General features: G+C 37.7%; 2 protein-coding genes across 2 annotated transcripts; one reads left to right on the top strand and one right to left on the bottom strand.

Moving 5' to 3' along the window:
* Positions 1-1,867: 1,867 nt before the first annotated feature.
* Or1n2 (olfactory receptor family 1 subfamily N member 2) lies at positions 1,868-2,820 on the bottom strand. The gene is given in 2 exon segments (NM_001000388.1): positions 1,868-1,979; positions 1,982-2,820. Coding segments are annotated over 2 exon segments (951 nt in total).
* A 10,920-nt stretch (positions 2,821-13,740) lies between these two features.
* Positions 13,741-14,676, top strand: Or1n1b (olfactory receptor family 1 subfamily N member 1B). The gene is given in 1 exon segment (NM_001000387.1): positions 13,741-14,676. A coding segment is annotated over 1 exon segment (936 nt).
* Positions 14,677-24,463: the final 9,787 nt, after the last annotated feature.

Genomic DNA, 24,463 nt, shown 5'->3' with positions numbered 1-24,463 from the left:
CCAATCCTACATTCAATAAAGGACTATTATCCAAAATATACAAAGAGCTCAAGAACTTAGACTCTGGATAACCAAATAACCCTATAAAGTGGGGTACAGAGCTAAACAAAGAATTATCAACTGAGGAATATCAAATTACCTAGAAACACCTAAAGAGATGTTCAACATCTTTAGTCATCAGGGAAATGCAAATCAAAACAACCATGAAATTCCATCTCACACCAGTCAGAATGACTAAGATCAAAAACTACGGTGACAGCAGATGCTGGCAAGGATGTGGAGAAAGAGGAACACTCCTCCATTGTTGGTGGTATTGTAAGCTGGTACATCCACTCTGGAAATCAGTCTGGAGGTTCCTCAGAAAGCTGGAAATAGTACCACCTGAAGACCCAGCTATAACACTCCTGGGCTTATACCCAAATGATGTTCCAACATATAACAAGAACACATGCTCCACTATGTTTATAGCAGCATTATTAATAATAGCCAGACGTTGGAAAAAACCCAGATGCCCTTTAACAGAGGAATGGATACAGAAAATATGATACATTTACACAATGGAGTATTACTCAGCTATTAAAAGCAATGACTTTATGAAATTCTTAGGCAAATAGATGAAACTAGAAAATATCATCCTGAATGAGGTAACCCAGTCACAAAAGAACACACATGGTATAAACTCACTGATAACTATATAGTAGTCCCAAAGCTCGGAATACCCAAGATACAATTCACAGATCATATAGAGTTCAAGAAGAAGGAAGAACAAAATGTGGATGTTTTAGTCCTTCTTAGAAGGACTATCTACAAATTGGAGGTAAAGGGTAGGAGGGACTTGTGAGGAAGAGAGGAGGGGGCGGGGAAAATGGGAAGAATCAGGTATTAGATGAGATGGAGATGATATTCAGAGGGTCAGGAATTTGAACAGAGACATGTAGTAACGTGTGATGGGGAACTGGATGTAGACACCAGCAAGTCCCAGACGCCAAGAAAGCAAGAGACTCTCAGGACCCAGCAGGGATGAGATTAGCTGAAATGTCCAACAAAGGGGGAGAACCTGTAGAGTCCTTATCCAGAAGTTAGGCAAGGCCCCTGGTTGGTGGATGGGGTCATCCATACTTCTCAAAATTTTAACCCAGAATTGCTCCTGTCTAAAGGAAATGCACGGACAAAGTTTAGAGCAGAGACTGAAGGAAAAGCCATCCATAGACTGCCCTACTTGGAGATCCATCCTATATGCAGTCACCAAGCCCAGTCACTATTGCTGATGTCAATAAGTGCTTGTTGACAGGAGCCTGATATGGATGTCTTTTGAGAGGCTCTGACAGAGCCTTACTGATACAGCTGCAGATGCTTGTAGCTAACTATCAGAATGAACACAGGGACACCAATGGAGGAGTTAGAGAAAGGACTGAAGGGGCTGAAGGGCTTTGCAACCTCATATGGAAGAACAACAATATCAAGCAGCCAGACTCCCCAGAGCTCCCAGGGAGTAAACCACCAACTAGAGTTCACATGTGCGACCCATGGCTCCAACCATATATGTAGCAGAGGATGGCATTGTCTGGCATCAGTAGAAGTCCTTGGCCCTGTGAAGGCTCAGTTCCTCAGTGTAAGGAAATGTCAGGGCAGTGAGTTGGGAGTGAGTGTGTGGGAGGGGAGCATCCTCATAGCAAGAGGGGGAGGGGGTGTGGGAGAGGGGAAAATGGAAAATGTAAATACATAAAATATCCAATGAAAAAGAAAAAAATTCATTTTACATCACAGCCTGGAGGACGTAAATGCCCATTTTGTTCTGTTTTAACACAGATTCACTGAAGTGATAGAAGGCAAGTTTTGATCAGAGAATTAAGCTTAAGCATAAGATTTATAGTAAGAAAACTGCTTTTCTAGCACCAAAGAGTTTGCCCAAAGCTTCTTTCATGTCTCTATTCCTCAAGCTGTAGATGAATGGGTTCAGCATGGGAATCACAATCATGAGAGAACGGCAGCCCTGCTTTCCCTCTCAGTAGAGTGAGTTGATGGGGGAAGTAAATACACACCCATCAGAGATCCGTAGAAGAGCAGAACAACTGTAAGGTGGGAGCCACAGGTAGAAAAGGCTTTCCATCGCCCTCCAGGAGAAGGGATGTCCAGCACAGCCCAGGAAATGCAGACATAGGAGATGACAATCAACATAAGAGGAACAGCGAGAAACACCAACCCCATGGAAATTATCATCAGCTCATTAATGTGGGTGTCAGAACAGGCAAGTTTCAGCAGAGCACTGGGATCACAGTAGAAATGGGGGATGGCTGTGTGGGCACAGAAAGCCACATGGGTCAGCAGCAGTGTGTGCATGAGGGCAGGACAGTTGGTCAGCACCCAGCACATACACAGCATTAATGCACAGAATTGGGGACTCATAGCTGTGCTGTAATGGAGTGGCTGGCAGATGGCTACATATCGGTCATATGCCATCACAGCCAGAAGGCAATTGTCGAGGCCGCCAAACATCAGGAGGAAATAGAGCTGGGTAAGGCAACCAGAATAGGAGATGGTCTGTCTCTGGGTATAGATATTGGCAAGCATTTTGGGGACTGAAGCAGAAGTGAAGCAGGCATCAGTTAAGGAGAGATTCGCCAAGAAGAAGTACATAGGAGTGTGTAGGTGTGCATCAGAGCTGATGACAAGGATGATGAGCAGGTTCCCCACCATAGTGACCAGGTACATGCCCAGGAAGATGCCAAATAGAAGAGACTGCTCCCCTGGCTGCTCAGAGAGTCCCAGAAGAAGGAAGTCTGAAGCAACAGATTGGTTCAGTCTACTTGGTTTTCCCATGCTGTGTAGCTCTTGTTGTAAAATTCTCTATGTGACTTAATCATTAGATCAGCTCACATATATGAATTTATATTGTCAGACCTACATAGTATGCAAAGGGAAAAATATGTGACCCTTGCCCATCACATGTCTGAATAGAACACTCATGAAAATTTTTCATAGAAGAGCTAAAATAATAAGCAAATGCAAATGTTCCTTTCTGTGCTGTAATAGGGTCTACACCAAAGAGATTAATTTGATCAGATAATTCAGCACAGGTTACTTGAAGGAGGTAGGAATTCAGTATGTCCTTGTCGGGAATATTTGAAAAATACTTTAGGTTGGCGCTTTCGACAGGAAATGTAAATCTTCATCTTCATCATCATCATCATCATCATCATCATTATCATCATCATCATCTCTCTTTTCTCCCAATGCATGCTCACATACCTAAATATATGCATATACATCTGTGTATGTTAAGCTTTCTGTATGGACACTGCAAATTACTTTGATGAAAAAAAAAAATGAACTGCTTCCTAATCCTAGGACTTAGCCTCATCCATTCAAAGCAGTCCTGAAATTTTCCGTAACTGGGAGCATTAGACCTGTGGACTAAGGGCAGTTATATACCACCATTGCAGCCACTGTTAAGGTGTTTTCAAAACAGATATTCTCTCTCTCTCTCTCTCTCTCTCTCTCTCTCTCTCTCTCTCTCTCTCATCATGTGTGTGTGTGTGTGTGTGTGTGTGTGTGTGTGTGTGTGTGTGTGTGTGTGGTGTTTGTGCAGTCAAGCATGAATGAAGTTAAATATTATCCTAGCCAGGTACTCACCTATCACAGTGTGCAAAAAACTTAAGCATCTTCAAATTTGCAAGTTTTCTCCTCTATCTAGAAAAATATAAGTGAAGACCTGATAGAGATCTTTTCTGTCTTGGTCAGTAAAGCTGATGTTCATTAAGTCTATTGCTCTTTGAGAACACTTAGGGCACAAGACTCAATTACTGCTTCCTTGGATCAAAAAAGGACAGGGGTTTCTTAGAACTATAAAGGCTCCTATCAGATCATCTCCCAAATCACTTGTTAAAGCCAACCCCAGTGTCACTGTAGACCTTGTTCTTCAGCCAGCTCAGTCTGGGTCCTAGGGGACCTGAAGACATTCCTTTCCTCAAGGGCTAAGCTACCAGGTGCAGGTCTCGAAGGTGCTATTGTGAATCACTTGCTAGAATGTTCTTTAGCATGACAAGCTAGCCTTCTGGGACTCTTATCTATGTGTTGGACAACTCACTTTCTTTTGCTCTCACTAAAATGAGATGGAAAAAGAAATTCAGAGTCTAAGTGATACCATGACCATCTTTGATTTTCCTAAACAGAAATATTTGAAAATGAGACATTCCTTCAAGACATCTAAAAGTTTTAGATGAGGTAGCCTACATAATGCATATTAGCCATATCAATTTATACACAGCAACTGCTAGAAAATCTGAACCTGTCTTCCATATTTCTGTTAAAAAGTCAACTCTTTCTGAACAGTTCAGTATATGATCACCAGTAAGAAAATAAGCTACAGTATTATAATTGCAGGTGGGAAAATAAGTGTCCAATGAGGATAGCAGTCTGAGGAGAATTCTTCCTAGTGTCTGTTCATATCAAGAGACAATCCTCTTAACCATTGTACATCATAACACTAGGCAACTAGGATTATATTGGAATCATTAACAACTTTATAAGTGCAAAAGAATCAAAATATATAAATTTGTATGTATATCCTCTTACTAGTAACAATAAACATTTCACATCAATTTCTTTTGCAATGCTAGAAAATAAACCTAGGATTTTGTATGTACTAGGCAAGTACTCTGTCCTTGAGATATACCCATGGCTTGTGTCTCTTGACTTTTAGATATATAATTATTTCTCTTAATTCTCATGTTACTATTTGTCCTTTTTTGACATGAAATACATGTATCTTTAAGATCGGATAATAGTACTAATAATCCCCATTTTATATATAGACGTCTTTAAAAGGTATTTTCTCCTCAATTATCTTTATGTTAAAAAAAAATTCTGTCCCATTCACTGGATGGTATAATTCTACTTAGCTATTTCTCTAAATTTTATTATTTTATTTTTGATTATTATTGTACATATATATATATATATATATATATATATATATATATATATAGGTGTTTTGCTTTTATGTAGGTCTGTATCAGCATGCATGCCTGGTAGCTGCAAAGTATGGATGAAGCCACCATATACCCTGTAACTGGATTTGCAGTTGGCTCTAAGCTGCCATATGACTGTTGTGGGTATTGAAAACTGAACCCAGGTCCTCTGAAACAGCATCCAGTGCTCTTAACTATTAATCCATCTTTCCACCCCCTAACACTTCCTAACCACAGCCTCTCTTCCTTCCACTCATAGTCTCTGCCACCTCCTGTCTCTTCTTGATCCACTGCTCCTCCACTTCCATTCGGAAAAAGATCAGGCCTCCCAGGGATATCAAACAAACCCAGCATAACAAGATGCAAAGAAGATTAGATGCAAACTCATATTGAGGCTGGACAAGGCAACCCTGTAGGAGGAAATTGCAGGCAAATGAATCAGGGTCACTACCACTCCCACTGTTAGGAGTCCCACAGACTCCTAACAACCACAGCGTATATGCAGAGGACTTAATAATCAGTTTCTGTGAGCACATATGGGCCCTGCTTAGTTTATTCTGTGAGTGTGTTTTCTTGGTTTCCTCAACTCCTCTGCTTTCAACAATCCTTTCTCCTACTTTTCTCTGAAGATCCTTAGGCACTAACTAATGTTTTGCTGTTGGTATCTGCATTTTTTCAGCTGCTGGAGGAAGTCTCTCTGATGGCAATCGGGGTAGGCACCAGTCTGTGAATATAGCAGAATTTCATTAGAAATCGTTCCATTCATTTTTTCCCCTTTGTTCAGTCATATTTCATTCTGCCCTAGGTCCCTGGGCTATCCAGCTTCCAGTTCCTGGGCATTAAGGCAGTGTCTGGCATGGGTTCACTCTTTCTATTGAGGGCCTCCTTAAGTTAGGCCAGTTATTAGCTGGCTATTTCCAGAAGCTCTGAGCTACCACTGCCCAAGAACATCTTGGAGGCAGAACAGACAAAAGGTAAAATGTTTTATGGTTGAGTTGGTGCCCTAGTCTCTCCATTAGAAGCCTTGACTCATTACCGAAGATGACTGGTTTAGGCTCTGTTTCCACGATTACTTGGAGTCCTCTCAAGGGTAACCCTTATAGGTTGCAGGAAGTTTCCACTATACTAGTTTTCCAAACTGCCCCATAAAACCCATTAATTCCAGCTATCTCCCTCCATACTCTCTCCCTACATCCCTCCCTAACCCACATAATCCCTCCTGTTCTCATTTCTAACTACCAAAGTCTACCTGCAAAATTCATTCTATTTTCTCTTCACAGGGAGATCCATGTATCAAATCTTGAGCCCTCCTTGTTACTTAGCTTCTCTGTAGCATGATTATCCTTTACTTAACAGTTAGGTAAATATCATTTCTCTTTCAGGATCTGAATTACCTTGCTCAGGATGATTTTTTCAAGTTGCACATATTTGTCTGCAAAATATCACAATGCCATTTTTTATAACAACTGAGTAATACTTATTCATTCTTAGGTTGAGAGACATCTAAATTGTTTCCAGTTTCTAGATATTATAAATAAGCCACTGTGAATATAATTGAGCAAATGTCCTTGTGGTATGATGACATGTCTTTTGGGTATATGTTCAAGACTGCTGTAGCTAGGTATTGAGCTAGACTGATTCTCAATTTTCTAACAGACTGGGATATTGATTTCCATAGTGGCTGGACAAGTTTTCACTCCCAACAGTGATGAAGGAGTATTTCTCTTGCTCTACATTCTCATCAGCATGAGTTGTCACTGCGTTATTGATCTTAGCCATTCTGATGTGTGTAAGATGACATTTCAGAATAGTTTGATCTACATTTCCCTGATGGCTAAGGATGTTGAACATCCTTTAATTGCTTCCCAGGAATTCAGGAATCCTCATTTGAGAATTATGTTTAGATTTCTACTCATTTTAAATTGTATTATATAGTTCGTTGATGTCTAATTTTCTTGAATTGTTTATATATGTTGAAGATGAACCTTTTGTCAGATTTGGGGATGGTAAATATATTTCCCCATCTTGTATGCTGCCCCTTTGTTCTATTGATGGTGTCCTTTGCCTTAGAGTAGCCTTTTTAATAGTTGATTTTACTACTCTAAATTGATATTCTGTTCAAGAAGTTGTCTCCTGTGCCAGAAAATGCATTCAAATCTTTCCCCTACTTTCTCTTTCTCTTCTAACATCTGATTTTATGCTGAGATGTTTGATCCCTTGGACTTGAGTTTTGTGTGGGGTGATAGATTTGGACCTATTTTCATTCTTCTACATGCTGACATCCAGTTAGACTAGTACCATTTGTTCAAGATGCTTTCATTTTTCCCATTGCATAACTTCTGTTTCTTTGTAGAAAAAATCAAGTGTCCATAGGTGCCTGTATTTACTTCTGGGTCTTCAGTTTGAGTCCATTGATCAACTTGTCTGTTTTTGTAAAAATATAATGTAGGTTTTTAATTAGCATTGTTTTATAATACAGCTTGAAATCAAGGGTGGTGATACCTTCAGAACTTCTTTTATTGCACAGGGATATTTTAGCTATCCTGGGTCTTTTGTTTTTCCATATGAGAATTATTCTTTAAAGGTCTATAAAATAGTGATGTTGCAATTTTTCTGGGAATTGCATTGAATCTGTAATTGCTTTTGATAAGATGGACATTTTTGCTATGTTAACCCTATTGATCTGTGATTATGGGAGACCTTTTCTTTTTAAAAACATTTTGAAATTTATTTAGTTTTACAATCCATATTTTATTACTCTCCCAGTTCACTGCCTGACTGTTCCACATCCACTGTACCTCCTTCCCTGTCAGTCTTCATAAGGGTGTCTCCACCCCATCCACCCCACCAGATCTCTAAGCTTCCTGGGGCCTCCAGGCTCTTGAGTCAGTCTTCTCTGACTGAACCCAGACCAAGAGTCCTCTGTGGTATATGTGTTGGAGGCCTCATCTCAGCTGGTGTTTGCTGCCTGGTTGGTGATCCAGTGTCTGAGAGATTTCAGGATCCAGGTTAATTGAGACTGCTGGTCCTCCTACAGGGTTGCCTTCCACCTCAGCTTCCTTGATTTGACTTTTGTGTATTCTAAGCATAAAACATCTTTGTTAAAAAAGCCAGGAATCAAGATAGGATGAACAAAGGACTGTCATTTGCTCTGCATCTGACTATTACGAGAGCACCATCACCAACATGGTGTCTCTTTGTACAATGCCAAGGGGATTTCCCCATGTCCTTTCATTAATTTTAGTTTGAAGTCTATTTTTTTATATATTAAAATGGCTATACCAGCTTGCTTCTTAGGTCCATTTGCTGACAAATCTATTCCAACCCTTTACTCTGAGGTAATGTCTATCTTTGATGTTAAGGTGTGTTTCTGGCATGCAGCAGAAGGATAAATCCTCTTTTTGCATCCATTCTGTTATCCTGTATATTTATTAGAGAAATAGAGTCCATTGGCATTGAGGGATATCAATACCTGCTAATTGTTAATTCCTGTTATTTTGTTGTTGTACTTGTTGGTGGTGGTTTTGTGTGTGTGTGTGTGTGTGTGTGTGTGTGTGTGTGTGTGTGTGTGTGTGTGTATGCTTCACTTTTATTGGTTTTGCTCATGTGAGATTATATCCTGTGTTTTCTTGGGTATAATTAACCTGCTTGTGTGGGAGTTTTCTTATTGCATATTCTGTAGGGCTATACTTATAGATAAATATTGTTTAAATTTGACTTTATTATGGCATATCTTGTTTTCTCCATCTATGATGATTAAAAGTTTTATGGGTATAGTAATGTGGGGTGGTTTATGTGGTCTCTTAAAGTCTGCAGGACAAGATGGCCAGTTCCTTCTGATTTTAAGTGCTTCTGTTGAGCAGTCAGGTGCAATTCTAATAGGTCTCCCTTTATATGCTACTTGACCTTTTGCCAGTGAAGCTTTTAATATTCTTTTTTTTTTTGTTCGTATGTTTAGCACTGTATGTAGTTAGCAACTTTCTTTTCTGGTGTTCTGCATGTGCTCTGGTGGGGACATGTTCTTATACCTTTATAGGCATCTCTTTCTTTAGGTTGGAAAATTTTTCTATGATTGTGAAGAAAGTCTTTTCTATGCCTTTGAGCTGGAAATCTTCTCCTTCTTCTATTCCCATTATTCTTAGGTTTGGTCTTTTCATAGTGTTCCAGATTTTCTGGATATTTTGAGCAGGAACTTTTAAAATTTAACAGTGACTTCTACTGATGTATCTATTTCTTTTATCATATCTTCAGCCAAGATTGTCTCTGTCATCTCTTGTATTCTGTTGGTGATGGTCGCAGCTGTAGTTGCGCTTCGATTACATAGATTTTTCATTTCAAGAATTCCCTCATTTTGTGTTTTCTTCATTGTTTTTATTTTTATTTTTAGGTTTTGGTCAATTTTATTCATTTCTTTCAACTGATTGGTTTTTATCTGGACATTCTTTAGAGGATTTATTGATATCCTCCATTTTTTTCTGTCTATCTTTTTCTCAATTTCTTTAAGTGATTTATTTGCTCCCTCAAGCACCTATATTATCTTTATAAATTGGGTTTTAATGTCTTTTTATTGTGCCTTAGCTCTGGTAAAATATTCTGGTCTTGCTGTAGTAGAATAAATGTGCTCTGGTGGGGACATATTTCCCTGGATGTGGTTGATTTTTTTCTTATACTGGCATTTCAGCATCTGTGTTTAGGATGATTAAAGGTCTAGGTGCTAATTTCTATGTTTGTCCCTGTTGAATGGTTGTTTTGCTTTTTTGGCTTCTTTTTCTTGCTGGTATTCTAATCTAAGAGGTCTGTGGTTGAGTAGGAAATCTGCACCAGACATGGGGGCTAGACTTCTGGTGGCAAACATGGTCTCTTGTTGAGCAGGAGGTCTCCACCCACATTGTGGGCTAGGATCAAGTAGAAGGAAGGGAGACATATTTGTGGATAGCATCAAGGAGAGTGGGCACTTAAAGAGAGAAGGAAGTATTTGACCAGGCAGAATACCTGGTCTTTTGTCAGGTATGGCTTATGTTTGAACAAAGGGTGTCTTTATGAAAGAACAAAAAGGAAGGGAAAGTTCTGCAGGTTTCTGGCCTACATCTTGTTCTTGCAGCTGTGGCAAAATGTCCTTAAACTTTTAAGGACTACATTTAAATATTTAGGTTTAAGTGTTAAAACTGAAACTCAGTTGTGAGAGAGTGGGAGAAAAAAATCTATCTATACAAATAGCTATTTGCATCGATATTTTCACTAATCTATGCATTCTATATCTGTTACATCTGAACATCAGTTGTTGGTGTTACTGAATCCCTAAAGCAGTTAAGAGTTGGATGTCAGAGCTCTGAAAGCAAATAACTTGGGAGAAAGTATTCTAAAAGGCATGGTGGAGGTTTGATGATTTTTAAGCCTCAAATCATAAAATGTAAATTTAACAACCATGCTTTCACTGCTTTTTTTTTGGTGGAGTGGGGACATAATTTACAGTTATGATATTTGTAAAGTAAATATAAACAGAAAGGAGTTCAGAATCCTAAATTTGGAGAACTCTCCAAAAGTCAGTCAAATTGAGAGCTACATTCAGACTCACTCTTTTATCTGGATTCCAAATTCCAAGTTTTTGTTATTATTATTTACTATCATGTTTTTCTCTTGATTTCATGGCCCTTGTGCCTTTGAAAAGAGCTACTTTTAAGTAATTATGATTGGAGTCAGATGCATGAGCTTAATACAGAATCTTTAATGATAAGCATGAAAATTCGTCAAGAAATGCATGCCCTATTAAACTGTGTGCAGAAGTGGACACTGGTAGATTTGGAATTGTTTTAGGAAGAGTTTAGGAAGAGGGACCTTGTTGTACAGATAGATTTACTTTCCTATAAAGCATATTTTTACAGTAGCTGACTTTATAATTCAATGCAAATAAAGTTTCTTTAAAGGAGAAGAAATATATCACCACGTTTAGTGACACCAGTGCTATTCTAACTTGGTCAGCTACAGAACAGAGACATAAGATAATTATGAGTGCTTATATGAACAAAGCTCATGGGAAATCTGTCCCTTGACTCCTTCCTTGTACATGTAGATGTCCAATGTTGAGTCTGCTCAGTCCTTTCTAGGAATCTTTCTGATGAACTAACATCCCTCTTTCTCTATATGTTTAGGTTTGAAGTTACAAATGTACATTTCTTTAATATTCCTTAATATCTTGTTCAGATGTGATCTGAGAACCGTGTGTCCACAGTCATCTCCAGAGCTCAGCTTATACCCTCACTTCTTTTTCTCTCACTTCCAGCCAGTGAATGTAGCTGTGACTGCTTAAGACTTCCATTCAGATGTGACCTTTACTTGTCTTTCCACTCCTTTACTATCCCCTTAACTACTTATCTGGAAACTTAATATACCTTGCCCCTGTCATATCATTTAAAAGCAGAATTAAATTATATTTTAATCTAAGTTTAGCTATGCAATTTCTGGTCACTTGCTATTTGTTTTTAATTAATCATGATTCTGACCCCTAATTCCAATTAATATCTCAAAAAGTTTCTCAGGAAAAATCTGAGATTTCTCCTTGGGGATAAGGGAGCATTTGCATTTCTTTCTTTTCTTTGACTGGTGTAGAAGTAAGCAAAGGAACTGGAATTAAATAGCTCACATTAGTGCTACTCTGTCTATCATCCTTGAGCCAACCCTTATCTATTTTGATTAACACAGTAAAAGAAGAAACTTTGGTGGTAAGTAAAATTACTTAACCTTGGATATCAGAGAGAGTCTTCCCCAAGTCTCTGGAAGCATCTCATTGGTGTTTCAAAAATCTGTACAGTTTTCTCAAGTCACAAATAGTAAAATAACATAAACATTTCCAGAGAAAGGATGAAACAAAGGATGCTAGTACCAAGTGCTTGAATAGAATAACAAAAAGAGAAAGTAAAAGTTGGGATTTATGTGTTCCTGGAGAATTTGAGGGGTGAGTGCTTTGTACACTATTTCATACCATTGACTAAAGCACTTCTGTATATCAATAGGCTCATGAATGCATTGCATACTGGCACAGCTAATATAAGACTCATTGTTCATTTCTAAAATGACAATATTTATTTTAAAACACTCAATGGAAGTTAATGGACCTTCCGACTGAACAAAAGGTATTTATTAGCTTACATTCCATTATCTTAATGAGGTTACAATCCATTGGGTCTTAAGAGAGTCTTTCTCATTTTGATGCATGATTATGTGTTAAATATAAGATTTTAGCCTTTATGTGGCATGATATTATTCATCATGAGATCTTGTAGAGAAGGAAACAGTTTTTAACTCTTTCTGATCTCTCAGGAATGTCGTATAGTTCTGAAATGTCATCAGATTCAGTTATTACAGAATACAGAAGAGAAATTGTGTTTTGAGCTCTCCCTCTTGCTAACACAGGAAATATTGGGTTCAAAAATAAATATATTGATTTGAATGTAAGTTTTCTTTTTAGGTCTGCAGTCTTACTAAGCAAATGTGGAAGCAATTGTGACTTAATAGAAAACTAATTTGAGAGTCCAGTAGCATACCACACTGTACCATACCATACCATACCATACCATATGTATTTATTCCATATAGTCTTCTAATTCATAATTAAAATTTTTCAATCAATCATCTTACATTTAGCCCAAACTTATTTATTCATGACTCAGACACTTATTGAACTAAATAAAAATAAATAAATACAGTTGAGCATCAGAATACTCGAAGATTTAACTTTCAAGGGCAGTACAGTTTTGCAAGCTGTACCTTAAACAGTATAAATTAACAGTTCTCATAGGAGGATAAAATTTTATATTTCAACAAGTTTTAATGTAGTCTACTGCCAAAGACTGAAAATCTCTGTGCCAGCTGCTCTTTTAGGTTTTACTCAGTTCTTGAACTTCATCTTTATTCTGCCAATCAAGACGACAAAATAGGAAGAACCGGTAACACAAAAGTTGTTAAGGTACAAATCACAGTAGATTAAATATAGATGGAATAAAAAAAGAATCACATTTTTGTATTGGTTAATGGTTGGCATCCAGTGTTATTTGTATTTATGAGTGGTAATACTTATAGAAACCACTCAAATATCCCATATCCCTATCCTTTGCAGTATCATATGTAAGAATGCTAATCTCTGTGTCTTAGTGTTATTTAAGGATGAAGAGAGTCTACATAAGTGCTTAACAGTATCCAACACTTAACAAGTGGCTAGTAAATGATACCTTAAGAAGATGGTAATGACTATGGTAAAACTGATTGATATAGCAACACTGGATTTGATATTTTATGTCAGGACAGGGATAAAATACAAGTGGACAAGGGTTATTCCAATAGATACCCTTCAATATAAAATGATGCACTATGTATGCAAATGCTTGAGTCTCTCTGTATGTGTGTGTGTGTGTATGTGTGTGTGTGTTGGATTATTTCTTCAAATACATTATAATTATCCTACCTCAGCATATTCATGAATATACCACACTTTACTAATAAAATTGACAGGAGCTGTAAACCTAAGTGTGTTAATACCAGAGACAGGATGTCATGAAGAACATGTAGAGCATATAGCATCTAATTTAGAGAAGAGGGTTTATGAGAGTCCTCAGAAGGATACCAATATGAAAAACATGATGTCATCTTGGAAATAAAGACAATAAGTTTAAATACATATGTAGGGGTTGATGGATCAGAAGAAGCCAATGCCTGCATCTTCAGAACCAACTTCACATTCTGACTATCTTTTCTGAACTACAGATGCTCTATACGCATGGAAAACCAGTCCAGTGTCTCTGAATTTTTCCTACGAGGAATATCAGGATTTCCAGAACAACAGCAGCTACTCTATGGACTTTTTCTATGTATGTATCTTGTCACCTTGACTGGGAATGTACTCATCATATTGGCCATTGGCTCGGACCCACACCTTCACACTCCTATGTACTTCTTTTTGGCCAACCTGTCCTTTGCTGACATGGGTTTAATATCATCTACAGTGACCAAGATGTTGTTTAATGTTCAGACTCAGTGTCATACCATCTCCTATACTGGATGTCTCACCCAAATGTACTTATTCATGATGTTTGGTGATTTAGACAGCTTCTTCCTGGCTGTGATGGCCTATGACCGCTATGTAGCCATCTGTCACCCTCTCCACTATTCCACAATTATGAATGCCCGAATCTGTGTCCTGATGCTTATCCTATGCTGGATTCTCACCAACGTAGTTGCTCTGACTCACACTCTCCTCATGGCTCGACTGTCCTTCTGTGTTGTTGGGGAAATAGCTCATTTTTTCTGTGATGTTACTTCTGTCATGAAGCTTTCATGCTCAGACACTCATGTCAATGAGTTAGTGCTTTCTGGCTTTGGAGGTACAGTACTCATGGTCCCCTTTGTAAGCATTGTCATCTCCTATGTCCACATTGTATTTGCCGTTCTTAGGATCCAGTCTTCTGGTGGGAGTTCAAAGGCCTTTTCTACTTGTAGTTCCCACCTTTGTGTGGTCTGTGTTTTCTATGGAACACTCTTCAGTGTCTATCTGTTCCCTTCCTCTGTAGAGACCACAGAGAAGGATGTTGCAGCTGCTGCAATGTATACAGTTGTGACTCCTATGTTGAACCCCTTCATCTATAGTCTAAGGAACAAGGACATAAAAGGAGCCCTAAAGAGGCTTCTTTCTCATAGGAGAATTTTATCTTCTTAGATATAACAAGACAATGTTTAATAAAAAGACAGGAGTTGAGTCAGATAAATAGTTTTCAGTTTGGAAATGGTTACTTGCTAGCCAAGAGATTACTGCCCCACTAATCTTTACTTTAACTTCAATCATTTCATACATAAAGTTAAGACTAGAAAAATATAGAGATTTTTTTATAAGTTGTATTTCTTGTTGCATTTTGTTTTTGTATACTACGTAGGTTACAATAGTCTGAAACTCATAATTTTCTGGCTTTCTAAGTTTGAAAGTTACAGACATGTAGTATTCTAACTAACTAAATATTTTCTATTTAATGTGTTGCGGAATTAAGTAAAACATATCTTGAAAGGTATTAGTAATAGAGTTGTAAAGAGGAAATAGGGGTGTTCAAAAACAGTGTTTTTGCTGTTGTCACTTCTAATGCTTCCCTCAACTCGAAAGTAATTTTTCTCAAATTCATTTACTCAGAAAGTGTTCACAGAGTAGTTACTATGTGCCTAGAGCTAAGTTCTGGCTCTCAGATAGCAATGAATAGACAAAATCTGTGCTTTCTTGACATTATATTTTAGGTTATTAGTCTATAGATCAATCAAAATTAAGAAGTATCCATCATGTCCATAGGATTAAGTGTAGGTTATAAGAGAAGTAACAGATATTAGTTACATTTCAGGAAATGCAGAACTGATGAAGGATTGCCCAAGAAGTTCAATATTTATGTTTCTATGCTGGTTGTCCAGCTTCCTATGATCTGCCAAGGATTCAGCAAGGATGATGTTGAAATTTTTCCACTGAAAAACAAAATGGTTCAGTGCTACAGCTTCCTCAGACCACTGGGTGAAAATACTAAATTGATCTTTGTGTGTTTCTTTAGCAGATTTTTCTCTATGTGTAGAATGTATGCTAGTAATTTGACATAATTTACTAATAGAAAGATATATGATATTTAAAGATGCATGAAGCTGGCATTTCTGTCCCTGAGGATCTCAGAAATACTAATTTTTAAAAATAGAGATCGAATAATTTTCATTGTTACATTTGGTGTGGTCACTCTTCACTGCATATCAATGCATCTCTTCTTATTGCAGTTTCTTAAGTTCAAATTCATGTCTTTAATTGAAGAGATTTGGATCAGCAGATGCTAAATTGGTTTAGTTACTTGTGTATTTTTCAGGGGAAATGTAATAACAGCACAGTTATATACAACTTGGTTATCACCTTTCAAGGCATTCTCCTGGACCTTACTACAACTCAGAAGATAAAGAACTAGCTGCATTATTTAGCAATCCTTCCTCTATAAACACTTTGGTTGATTTTCTTTTCATATTTAGGAGCTTATAAAACAAAAAATGCAAGAATTGCACTTAAATTAGGGGCTTTTACAGGCTTACTCTCTGGCTAGGAAGTAAAATGTTACAGCTACTCTGAAGATTTAGGTGTCCTTTGGGAGATCAAGGCAACCCAGGGATTTACCACCACTGCAGTTGATTTCAACTAGGTTCATTCCAAAACAAAAGACAATATTATGATGTCACTTTTTGAAAATTATGATGAAAATTCTCTGAATGTGTCATTACTTTGTTCAACTCAGAACAACTTGTATTTTCAAAATGGCTTCCTAAATGAAAACTGAAAACAAAACTTTTGAATTTTTATAGAGCTTTCTTTATACTGAGTCCTGCCATTTATAGTCACATAGTCTGAATCTGTGACGGAATTCCAAGTTTTTGGATCGCCCAAAGTACCCCAAGACCCTGAAGAATGCTGATGCTGCAGAACAGTGCTGTCTTTCTCCAGGTTGACTCCTAGCCCAGCAATAGTGCAATATAGACCTTAAATCATTTGAGATTGAATTTATTTTCCACAAACCCCAATAAAAGTAAGAGGGCTAAAAGTGTGTTAAATTTCATTCTCCCCAATATAACTGTAGCAGTAAGGGTCTGTGGCAGTTCAGAGCATACAGATAACCACCAAGGGATGCTGCTGACTATTATTATTCATTAATCTAACTCTTTAAATTTACCCGAGTCAAAATAAATATCACTGCATTTGGAGTTTTAAATTTCCCCTTTGATGATGTAGAAAGAGCCATTCTACCCAAAGCATCTACTTTTTTCCCCAAAGTAGTGTTATAAAAAGTTAAAGGGTAACAATGGAAGAGGAAGTCTTAAATGGGGAGGGAATAAGAACATCGGGAGAGAATAGGATACACTGAGGGATAACTACATTAAAATGGTTTGGAAAATCATATGGAAACTTACTATTATGGAAGCTTACAAAATACAAGCATATTCATGTATAAAAATAATTTAAATGTAGTTACCCTGTAACCAGGTAACAATACCTTCCTAGGTGCTGTGGTGTTACAGATAAAAAGCCCAGTGCCAGGGATAGATTGCCTCTTTTGGTGTAGTTCAAGGAGATTTCATGGACCTGTAGACAATAAAGGCTGTAATCAATGCTCTTGTTTGCCCTATAGACTTCAAAATAGGATCTTATTGCTAAAGATATCAAATATTTGAAGTCATGAAAAAAATCAAGACAGTGTTCACTTGGAAGCTTCATTTCTACTGGCTCACTTTCGCAGTGTTGGGAGGTTCTATGTATACTACCAGAATCAATAATCATTCATATTATTTAGCCATGAACATTGTCAGCTAAAATAATTAGTGACCTGGCAAGACATGTCCATTGCTGAAACAGTGATAGGAATGTCATGGGAATAACCAATGACTTTTAAAGACTAGGTTCATGGTTTGTTCCACAAGTTGAAATCCATCATACCTGACACTATTATCATAGCCAAGCCTCTAGGGGGATAACCTATTTATTATTAGTCTGCTAAATGGGCACAGTATTAAACTTACCCCTAATGACTTAATGAGTTATTATTATACCCATAAACTAATGTAGCTCTAAGTCCTTGTCAGGGTAGCTTATTTTTGAAGTAGTTGGTGATGAAAAGAGACCTACGGTTAGTCAAGGTACAAAATAAGAAAATGTAGAGTTAAGAATTAAGATCCAAAATATGGATCACTCGCATTCTAAAGAGATCAACTGTAGAAGAGGTAGTGGAAAGACTGTAAGAACCGGGGAACATTCACATGCGAATGCTCAGCAGTTGTGATGGCATGCACAAGACTTGCACAAGCTCCGTTCAGACCAAATCCCAGCTTTGAGGTGGGAGGTGGTCATGATGTTCTACTCCTAGCTAAGGAGCTACTGGTACTGGCTGCTAGACAGAAAGAGTCAGTTTTCTTTCAGGATGTGGGCAATGAAACAGTACTCATAATCTAGTAGATAGTCTAATATTCATGTGCATATAGGCAGCAGAATATGGACTCACTAAGTTTAGGGAAAATGAGCACATGTAATTAGGAGAGAAATGTTTGGGGAAGATAGGCAAGATGTTTCAGGGGACGGAATTAAGTGTAGATTTGTTTAAAACCAATTACATATGTATAAAATATTCACAATGTTTTTAAAATCTATTGGTTTTTATATAACAAAAAGAAATTTATTTCAAAATAATTCATTATACATACTGCTTTTATTATTTATTAAAGACAAAATAAAATTTACATGCAAATGGGACATATATGCTTATTGGTATAATTACAAAACAATCCATAAACACTCTAATTTGATACTGATATATTGAAGTATTGTGGTAGGAAAGTATTAAGTCTTTGTTTTCTGCAATTAGGCCATTACAATTCTATGAAAATAGAAAATCATATATAACAATTTCTGGTGCAGTATATAACATATAGTAATCTTGAATATGGGCTGAATTGTTTCAGGCAGTATTTGCTAGGATGTGTGGCATGGTACCATGCACTCCACAAAGAATGCACATACGTTGTGTTCAGCACCAGGGTTGCAGTGTAGCTGTTCAGTGAAATGTAATACAATGACAGAACTCCCGAGAACCATTGCTCATTTGGTTTTAAATTAATTTTTAGTTATTACACATCTAAAGACCTCTGTCACCCAAATTTTTATCACTCTATTAGTTTTGTGACCTCCACAGTTTAAGAAGCTATGCTTGAAGTCATATTGCAGAAATCATATTGTGGAGAATAGGATTTTTTTAAAATCAACACCTGTACAATATTCTTTTAAGGACAATAAATGTTTGAAGCACTATATAAACTGAGTTCTATTGACTGCTGTAAAAGCACATACTACTAGTATCCTATTATTCTGACCCCTGATGCCATTTTGCTTAGTTTACATAATTTGTTATTAATTAAGTTAAGCGACAGTTATTTTACTTTAGGGAGACAACTGACTTTTATTTTTCAAAGAAGTAAGCTTTTTATGATTATACACAATGTCTTGAACAACTAAATTGTTAGTCAAAAGTTTTGTGTGTGTAGTTGATGTATTAATATCTCTGATGAAAAGACATTCATTCTGACAATTGTGACAATGTCACAATTATACTGCCACATTGGCCACACTGTAGATTACTTTTAAAACTAGCAACTCTATCTTCTTAGTACAGAGGGACATATCTAGTAATAAAATATCCATAGCACGTTCAGTGTATTTGTACACCCCTGATTAGGGTTTGGTGTACATGCCTTTAACACAGCACTCTGGAGGAGAAAGGTGGGAGAGCTCTATAAGTTCTATTTGTATGGTGAGTTCCAGATCAGCTTGGTTTACGTACTGAGATGCTCCTGCTGAAATGTTCTACTCTGCTATCTTTCTGCACTGTTCCTGATGTCACAACCCTTCCCCATTATCTAGAAAATAGAATAGGATGGTTGAAGGTTTAAAGGTAGTTTCCTAAAAATATCCTATTAGAATCATGAACAGTTATCACAAATAAATATATTAATAATTTAAGTTTATAAAAATTAAGCTTAAATTAGACATGTAATTTTAACTTTTTTTACTTTCTTTTTTTATTGGATATTTTTTATTTACATTTTAAATGTTACTCCATTTCCCAGTTTTCCATCCATGAGCCCCCTAACATATCTCTCTACCCCTTCTTCTCTGGGCCTGTTTCTTCTCCCCAATTACCCCCTCTTCCTACCATGAAATTCCCCCTACACTGAGGGTGGGGTGCAGCCTTGGCATGACCAAGGGCTTTTCCTCCCATTGGTGCCCAACAAGGCCATCCTCTGATGCATATGCAGCTGGAAACATGGGTCTATCCATGTGTACACTTTGGGTAGCAGTTTAGTCCCTAGGAGCTCTGGTTGGTTGGTATTGCTGTTCTTATAGGGTTATAATCCCCTTCAGCTCCCTCAAACCTTTCTCTAACTCCTCCAACAGGAACCACATTCTTAGTTCAATGGTTTGCTGCTAGCATTTGTTTTCTGTATTTGCCATGCTCTGGCTGAGCCTCTCAGGAGACAGCTATATCAAGTTCCTTTCAGCGTGCACTTCTTGGCTTCATCAATATTGTCTAGGTTTAGTGGATTATAGGTTGGATTCCCAGGTGGGACAGGCTCTGAATGGCCATTGCTTCAGTCTCTGCTCCAAACATTGTCTCCATATTGCCTCCTATTAGTATTTTTATTCCCCCCTTTAAGAAGGACTGAAACACCTGAACTTTGGTCATCCTTTTTCTTGACCTTCATGTGGTCTGTGGATTATACATTGGATAATTAGAGCTTTTGGGCTAATATACAAGTATCAGTGAGTGCATAGCATGCATAATTTTTTGTGATTGGGTTACCTCACTCAGGATAAAATAATCTAGTTCCATCCATCTGCTTATGAATTTTATGAAGTCATTGTTTTGGATAGTTGAGTATTACTCAATTATGTAAATGTGACACACTTTCTGTATTGACTCCTCTGTTGAAGAACATCTGGATTCTTTCCAGCTTCTGGCTATTATAAATAAGGCTGATATGAACATAATAAAGTATGTGTCCTTGTTATATGTTGGAGCCTCTTTTGGTAATATGCCCAGGAGTGATATAACTGGACCCTGAGGTAGTACTATGTTCAATTTTGTGTTCGAGACTCCCACTTTTTCTTCTATTAGTTTGAGTGTATCTGTTTTTATGTGGAGGCCTTTGAGCCACATGGACTTAACGCTTTGTACAAGATGATAAGAAAGGATCGATTTCCATTCTTCTACACGTTGACCTCCAGTTGATCCAGCACCATTTGTTGAATATCACTATTTGCAGACGATGTGATTGTATACTTAAGTGATCCCAAAAGTTCCACCAAAGAACTACTAAACCTGATAAACATCTTCAGCAAAGTGGCTGGGTATAAAATTAACTCAATTAAATCAGTAGCCTTCCTCTACACAAAAGAGAAACAAGCCAAGAAAGACATTAGGGAAACAACACCCTTCTTAATAGTCCCAAATGATATAAAATACCTCGGTGTGACTTTAACCAAGCAAGTGAAAGATCTGTATGATAAAACTTCAAGCCTCCGAAGAAAGAAATTGAAGACAAAGATGGAAAGATCTCCCATGCTCATGAATTGGCAGGATTAATACAGTAAAAATGGCCATTTTACCAAAAGTGATCTACAGATTCAATGCAATCAACATCAAAATTCCAAACAAATTCTTCATAGAGTTAGGCAGAACAATTTGCAAATTTATCTGGGATAACAAAAAACCCAGGATAGCTAAAACTATCCTCAACAATAAAAGGACTTCCGGGAGAATCACTATCCCTGAATTCAAGCAGTATTACAGAGCAATAGTGATAAAAACTGCATGGTCTTGGTACAGAGACAGACAGATAGACCAGTGGAATAGAATTGAAGACCCAGAAATGAACCCACACACCTATGGTCATTTGATTTTTGACAAAGGAGCCAAAACCATCCAATGGAAAAAAAGAAAGCATTTTCAGCAAATGATGCTGGTTCAACTGGAGGTTAACATGTAGAAGAATGCAGATCGATCCATGCTTATCACCCTGTACAAAGTTTAAGTCCAAGTGGATCAAGGACCTCCACATCAAACCAGATACACTCAAACTAATAGAAGAAAAAGTGGGGAAGAACCTTGAACACCTGGGCACTGGAGAAAATTTCCTGAACAAAACACCAAAGGCTTATGCTCTAAGATCAAGAATCGAAAAATGGGATCTCATAAAACTGCCAAGTTTCTGTAAGGCAAAGGACACTGTTGTTAGGACAAAACGGCAACCAACAGACTGGGGAAAGATCTTTACCAATCCTACAACTGATAGAGGGCTTATATCCAAAATATACATTGAACTCAAGAAGTTAGACTGCAGTGATACAAATAACTATTAAAAAATGGCGTTCATAGCTAAACAAGAAATTCACGGCTAAGGAATGCTGAATGGCTGAGAAACACCCAAAGAAATGCTCAACATATTTAGCCATAAGGGAAATGCAAATCAAAACAACCCTGAGATTTCACCTCACACCAGTGAGAATGGCTAAGATCAAAAACTCAGGTGACAGCAGATGCTGGCAAGGATGTGGAGAAAGAGGAACACTCCTCCATTGTTGGTGGGATTGCAGACTGGTACAACCATTCTGGAAATCAGTCTGGAGGTTCCTCAGAAAATTGGACATTGAACTACCTGAGGACCCAGCTATACCTCTTGTGGGCATATACCCAAAAGATGCCGCAACATATAACAAAGACACATGTTCCACTATGTTCATAGCAGCCTTATTTATAATAGCCAGAAGCTGGAAAGAACCCAGATGCCCTTCAACAGAGGAATGGACACAGAAAATGTGGTACATCTACACAATGGAATATTACTCAGCTATCAAAAACAATGACTTTATAAAATTCATAGGCATATGGATGGAACTGAAAAATATCATCCTGAGTGAGGTAACCCAATCACAGAAAAACACACATGGTGTGCACTCATTGATAACTAGATATTAGCCCAAATGCTCAAATTACCCTAGATGCATAGAACACATGAAACTCAAGAAGGAAGACCAAAATGCGAATTCTTCACTCCTTCTTTAAAAGGGAAACAAGAAAACCTTTGGGAAGGAATAGGGAGGCAAAGTGTAGAACAGAGGCAGAAGGAACACCCATTCAGAGCCTGCCCCACATGTGGCCCATACATATACAGCCACCCAATTAGACAAGATGGATGAAGCAAAGAAGTGCAGGCTGACAGGAACCGGATGTAGATCTCTCTTGAGAGACACAGCCAGAATACAATAAATACATAGTTGAATGCCAGCAGCAAACCACTGAACTGAGAACGGGAACCTCGTTGAAGGAATCAGAGAATGGACTGAAAGAGCTTGAAGGGACTCGAGACCCCATATGAACAACAATGCCAGCAAACCAGAGCTTCCAGGGACTAAGTCACTACCCAAAGACTATAGATGGCCTGCCCCCTGGGCTCCAACCGCATAGGTAGCAATGAATAGCCTGGTAAGAGCACCAGTGGAAGCCCTTGGTCCTGCCAAGACTGAACCCCCTGATAACGTGATTGTTGCGGGGAGGGCGGTAATGGGGGGAGGATGGAGAGGGGAACACCCATATATAATGGGAGGGGGAGGGGTTAGGGGGACGTTGGCCTGGAAACCAGGAAAGGGAATAACAATTGAAATGTAAATAATAAATACCCAATTTAATAAAGATGGAGAAAAAAAGAAAATACTGTCTTTTTCCACTGGATGGTTTTAGCTCCTTTGTCAAAGATTAAGTGATCATAAGTGTGTAGGTACATTTCTCGTTCTTCAATTCTATTCCATTGATCTACCCACCTGTTTCTGAACCAATACTATACAGTTTTTATTACTATTGCTCTGTAATACAGCTTGAGGTCAGAAATGGTGATTTCCCAAGAAGTTCTTTTATTGTTGAGGATAGTTTTTGCTATCCAGGGTTTTTCCTTATTCCAAATGAATTTGCAAATTGCTCTTTGTAATTCTATGAAGTGAGTGGGAATTTTGGGGGGGTTGCATTGAATATGTAAATGGATGTTGGCAAAATGGCCTTTTTTTACTGTGTTAATCTTGCCAATGCATGAGCATGGAAGATATTTCCATATTCTGAGAACCTCTTCAATTTCCTTCTTTAGAAACTTGAAGTTCTTGTCATACAGATCTTTTACTTGTTTGTTTAGAGTCACACCAAGTTATTTCATGTTATTCGTGACTATTGTGAAGGTTGTAACTTCCCTAATTTATTTCTTAGCCTGTTTATCCTTTGAGTAGAGGAAGGCTACTAATGATTTGTTTGAGTTAATTTTATATCCAGTCACTTTGCTGAAGTTGTTTATCAGGCTTAGTCATTCTCTGGTGGAACTTTTGGAGTTACTTAAGTATATTATATCATTTGCAAATAGTCATATTTTGACTTCTCCCTTTCCTGTTTTTATCCTTTTGTCCTCCTTTTGTTGTTTGATTGCTTTGGCTAGGACTTTGAGTACTATACTGAATAAGTAGGGAGAGAGTGGGCAGCCCTGTCCAGTCTTGAATTTTAGTGGGATTGCTTCAAGTTTCTTGCTGTTTACTTTGATGTTGTCTACTGGTTTGATGTATATTACTTTTGTTCTGTTTAGTTATGGGACTTGAATTCCTGATTTTCCCAAGACTTTTATCGTGAAGGGGTGTTGAATTTTGTCCAATGCTTTCTCAGCATCTAAAGAGATTACTATGTTTTTTTCTTTGAGTTTGTTTACATAGTGGGTTACTTTGATGGATTTTCTTTATTGAGTATTTTTGCATTGATATTCATAACGGAAGTTGGTCTGAAATTCTCTGTCTTTGTTGGGTCTTTGTTTTAGGTGTAAGCATAACTGTGGCTTCAGTGAAGCAACTGTGTAGTGTTCTTTCTGTTTCT

This window comes from Rattus norvegicus, chromosome 3, assembly GCF_021556685.1.
Source record: "Rattus norvegicus strain SHRSP/BbbUtx chromosome 3, alternate assembly SHRSP_T2T, whole genome shotgun sequence".
In the NCBI taxonomy this organism is placed as follows: Eukaryota; Metazoa; Chordata; class Mammalia; order Rodentia; family Muridae; genus Rattus; species Rattus norvegicus.
Note: the sequence above shows the minus strand (reverse complement) of the source record. Positions and strands in the feature narration are given on the sequence as shown.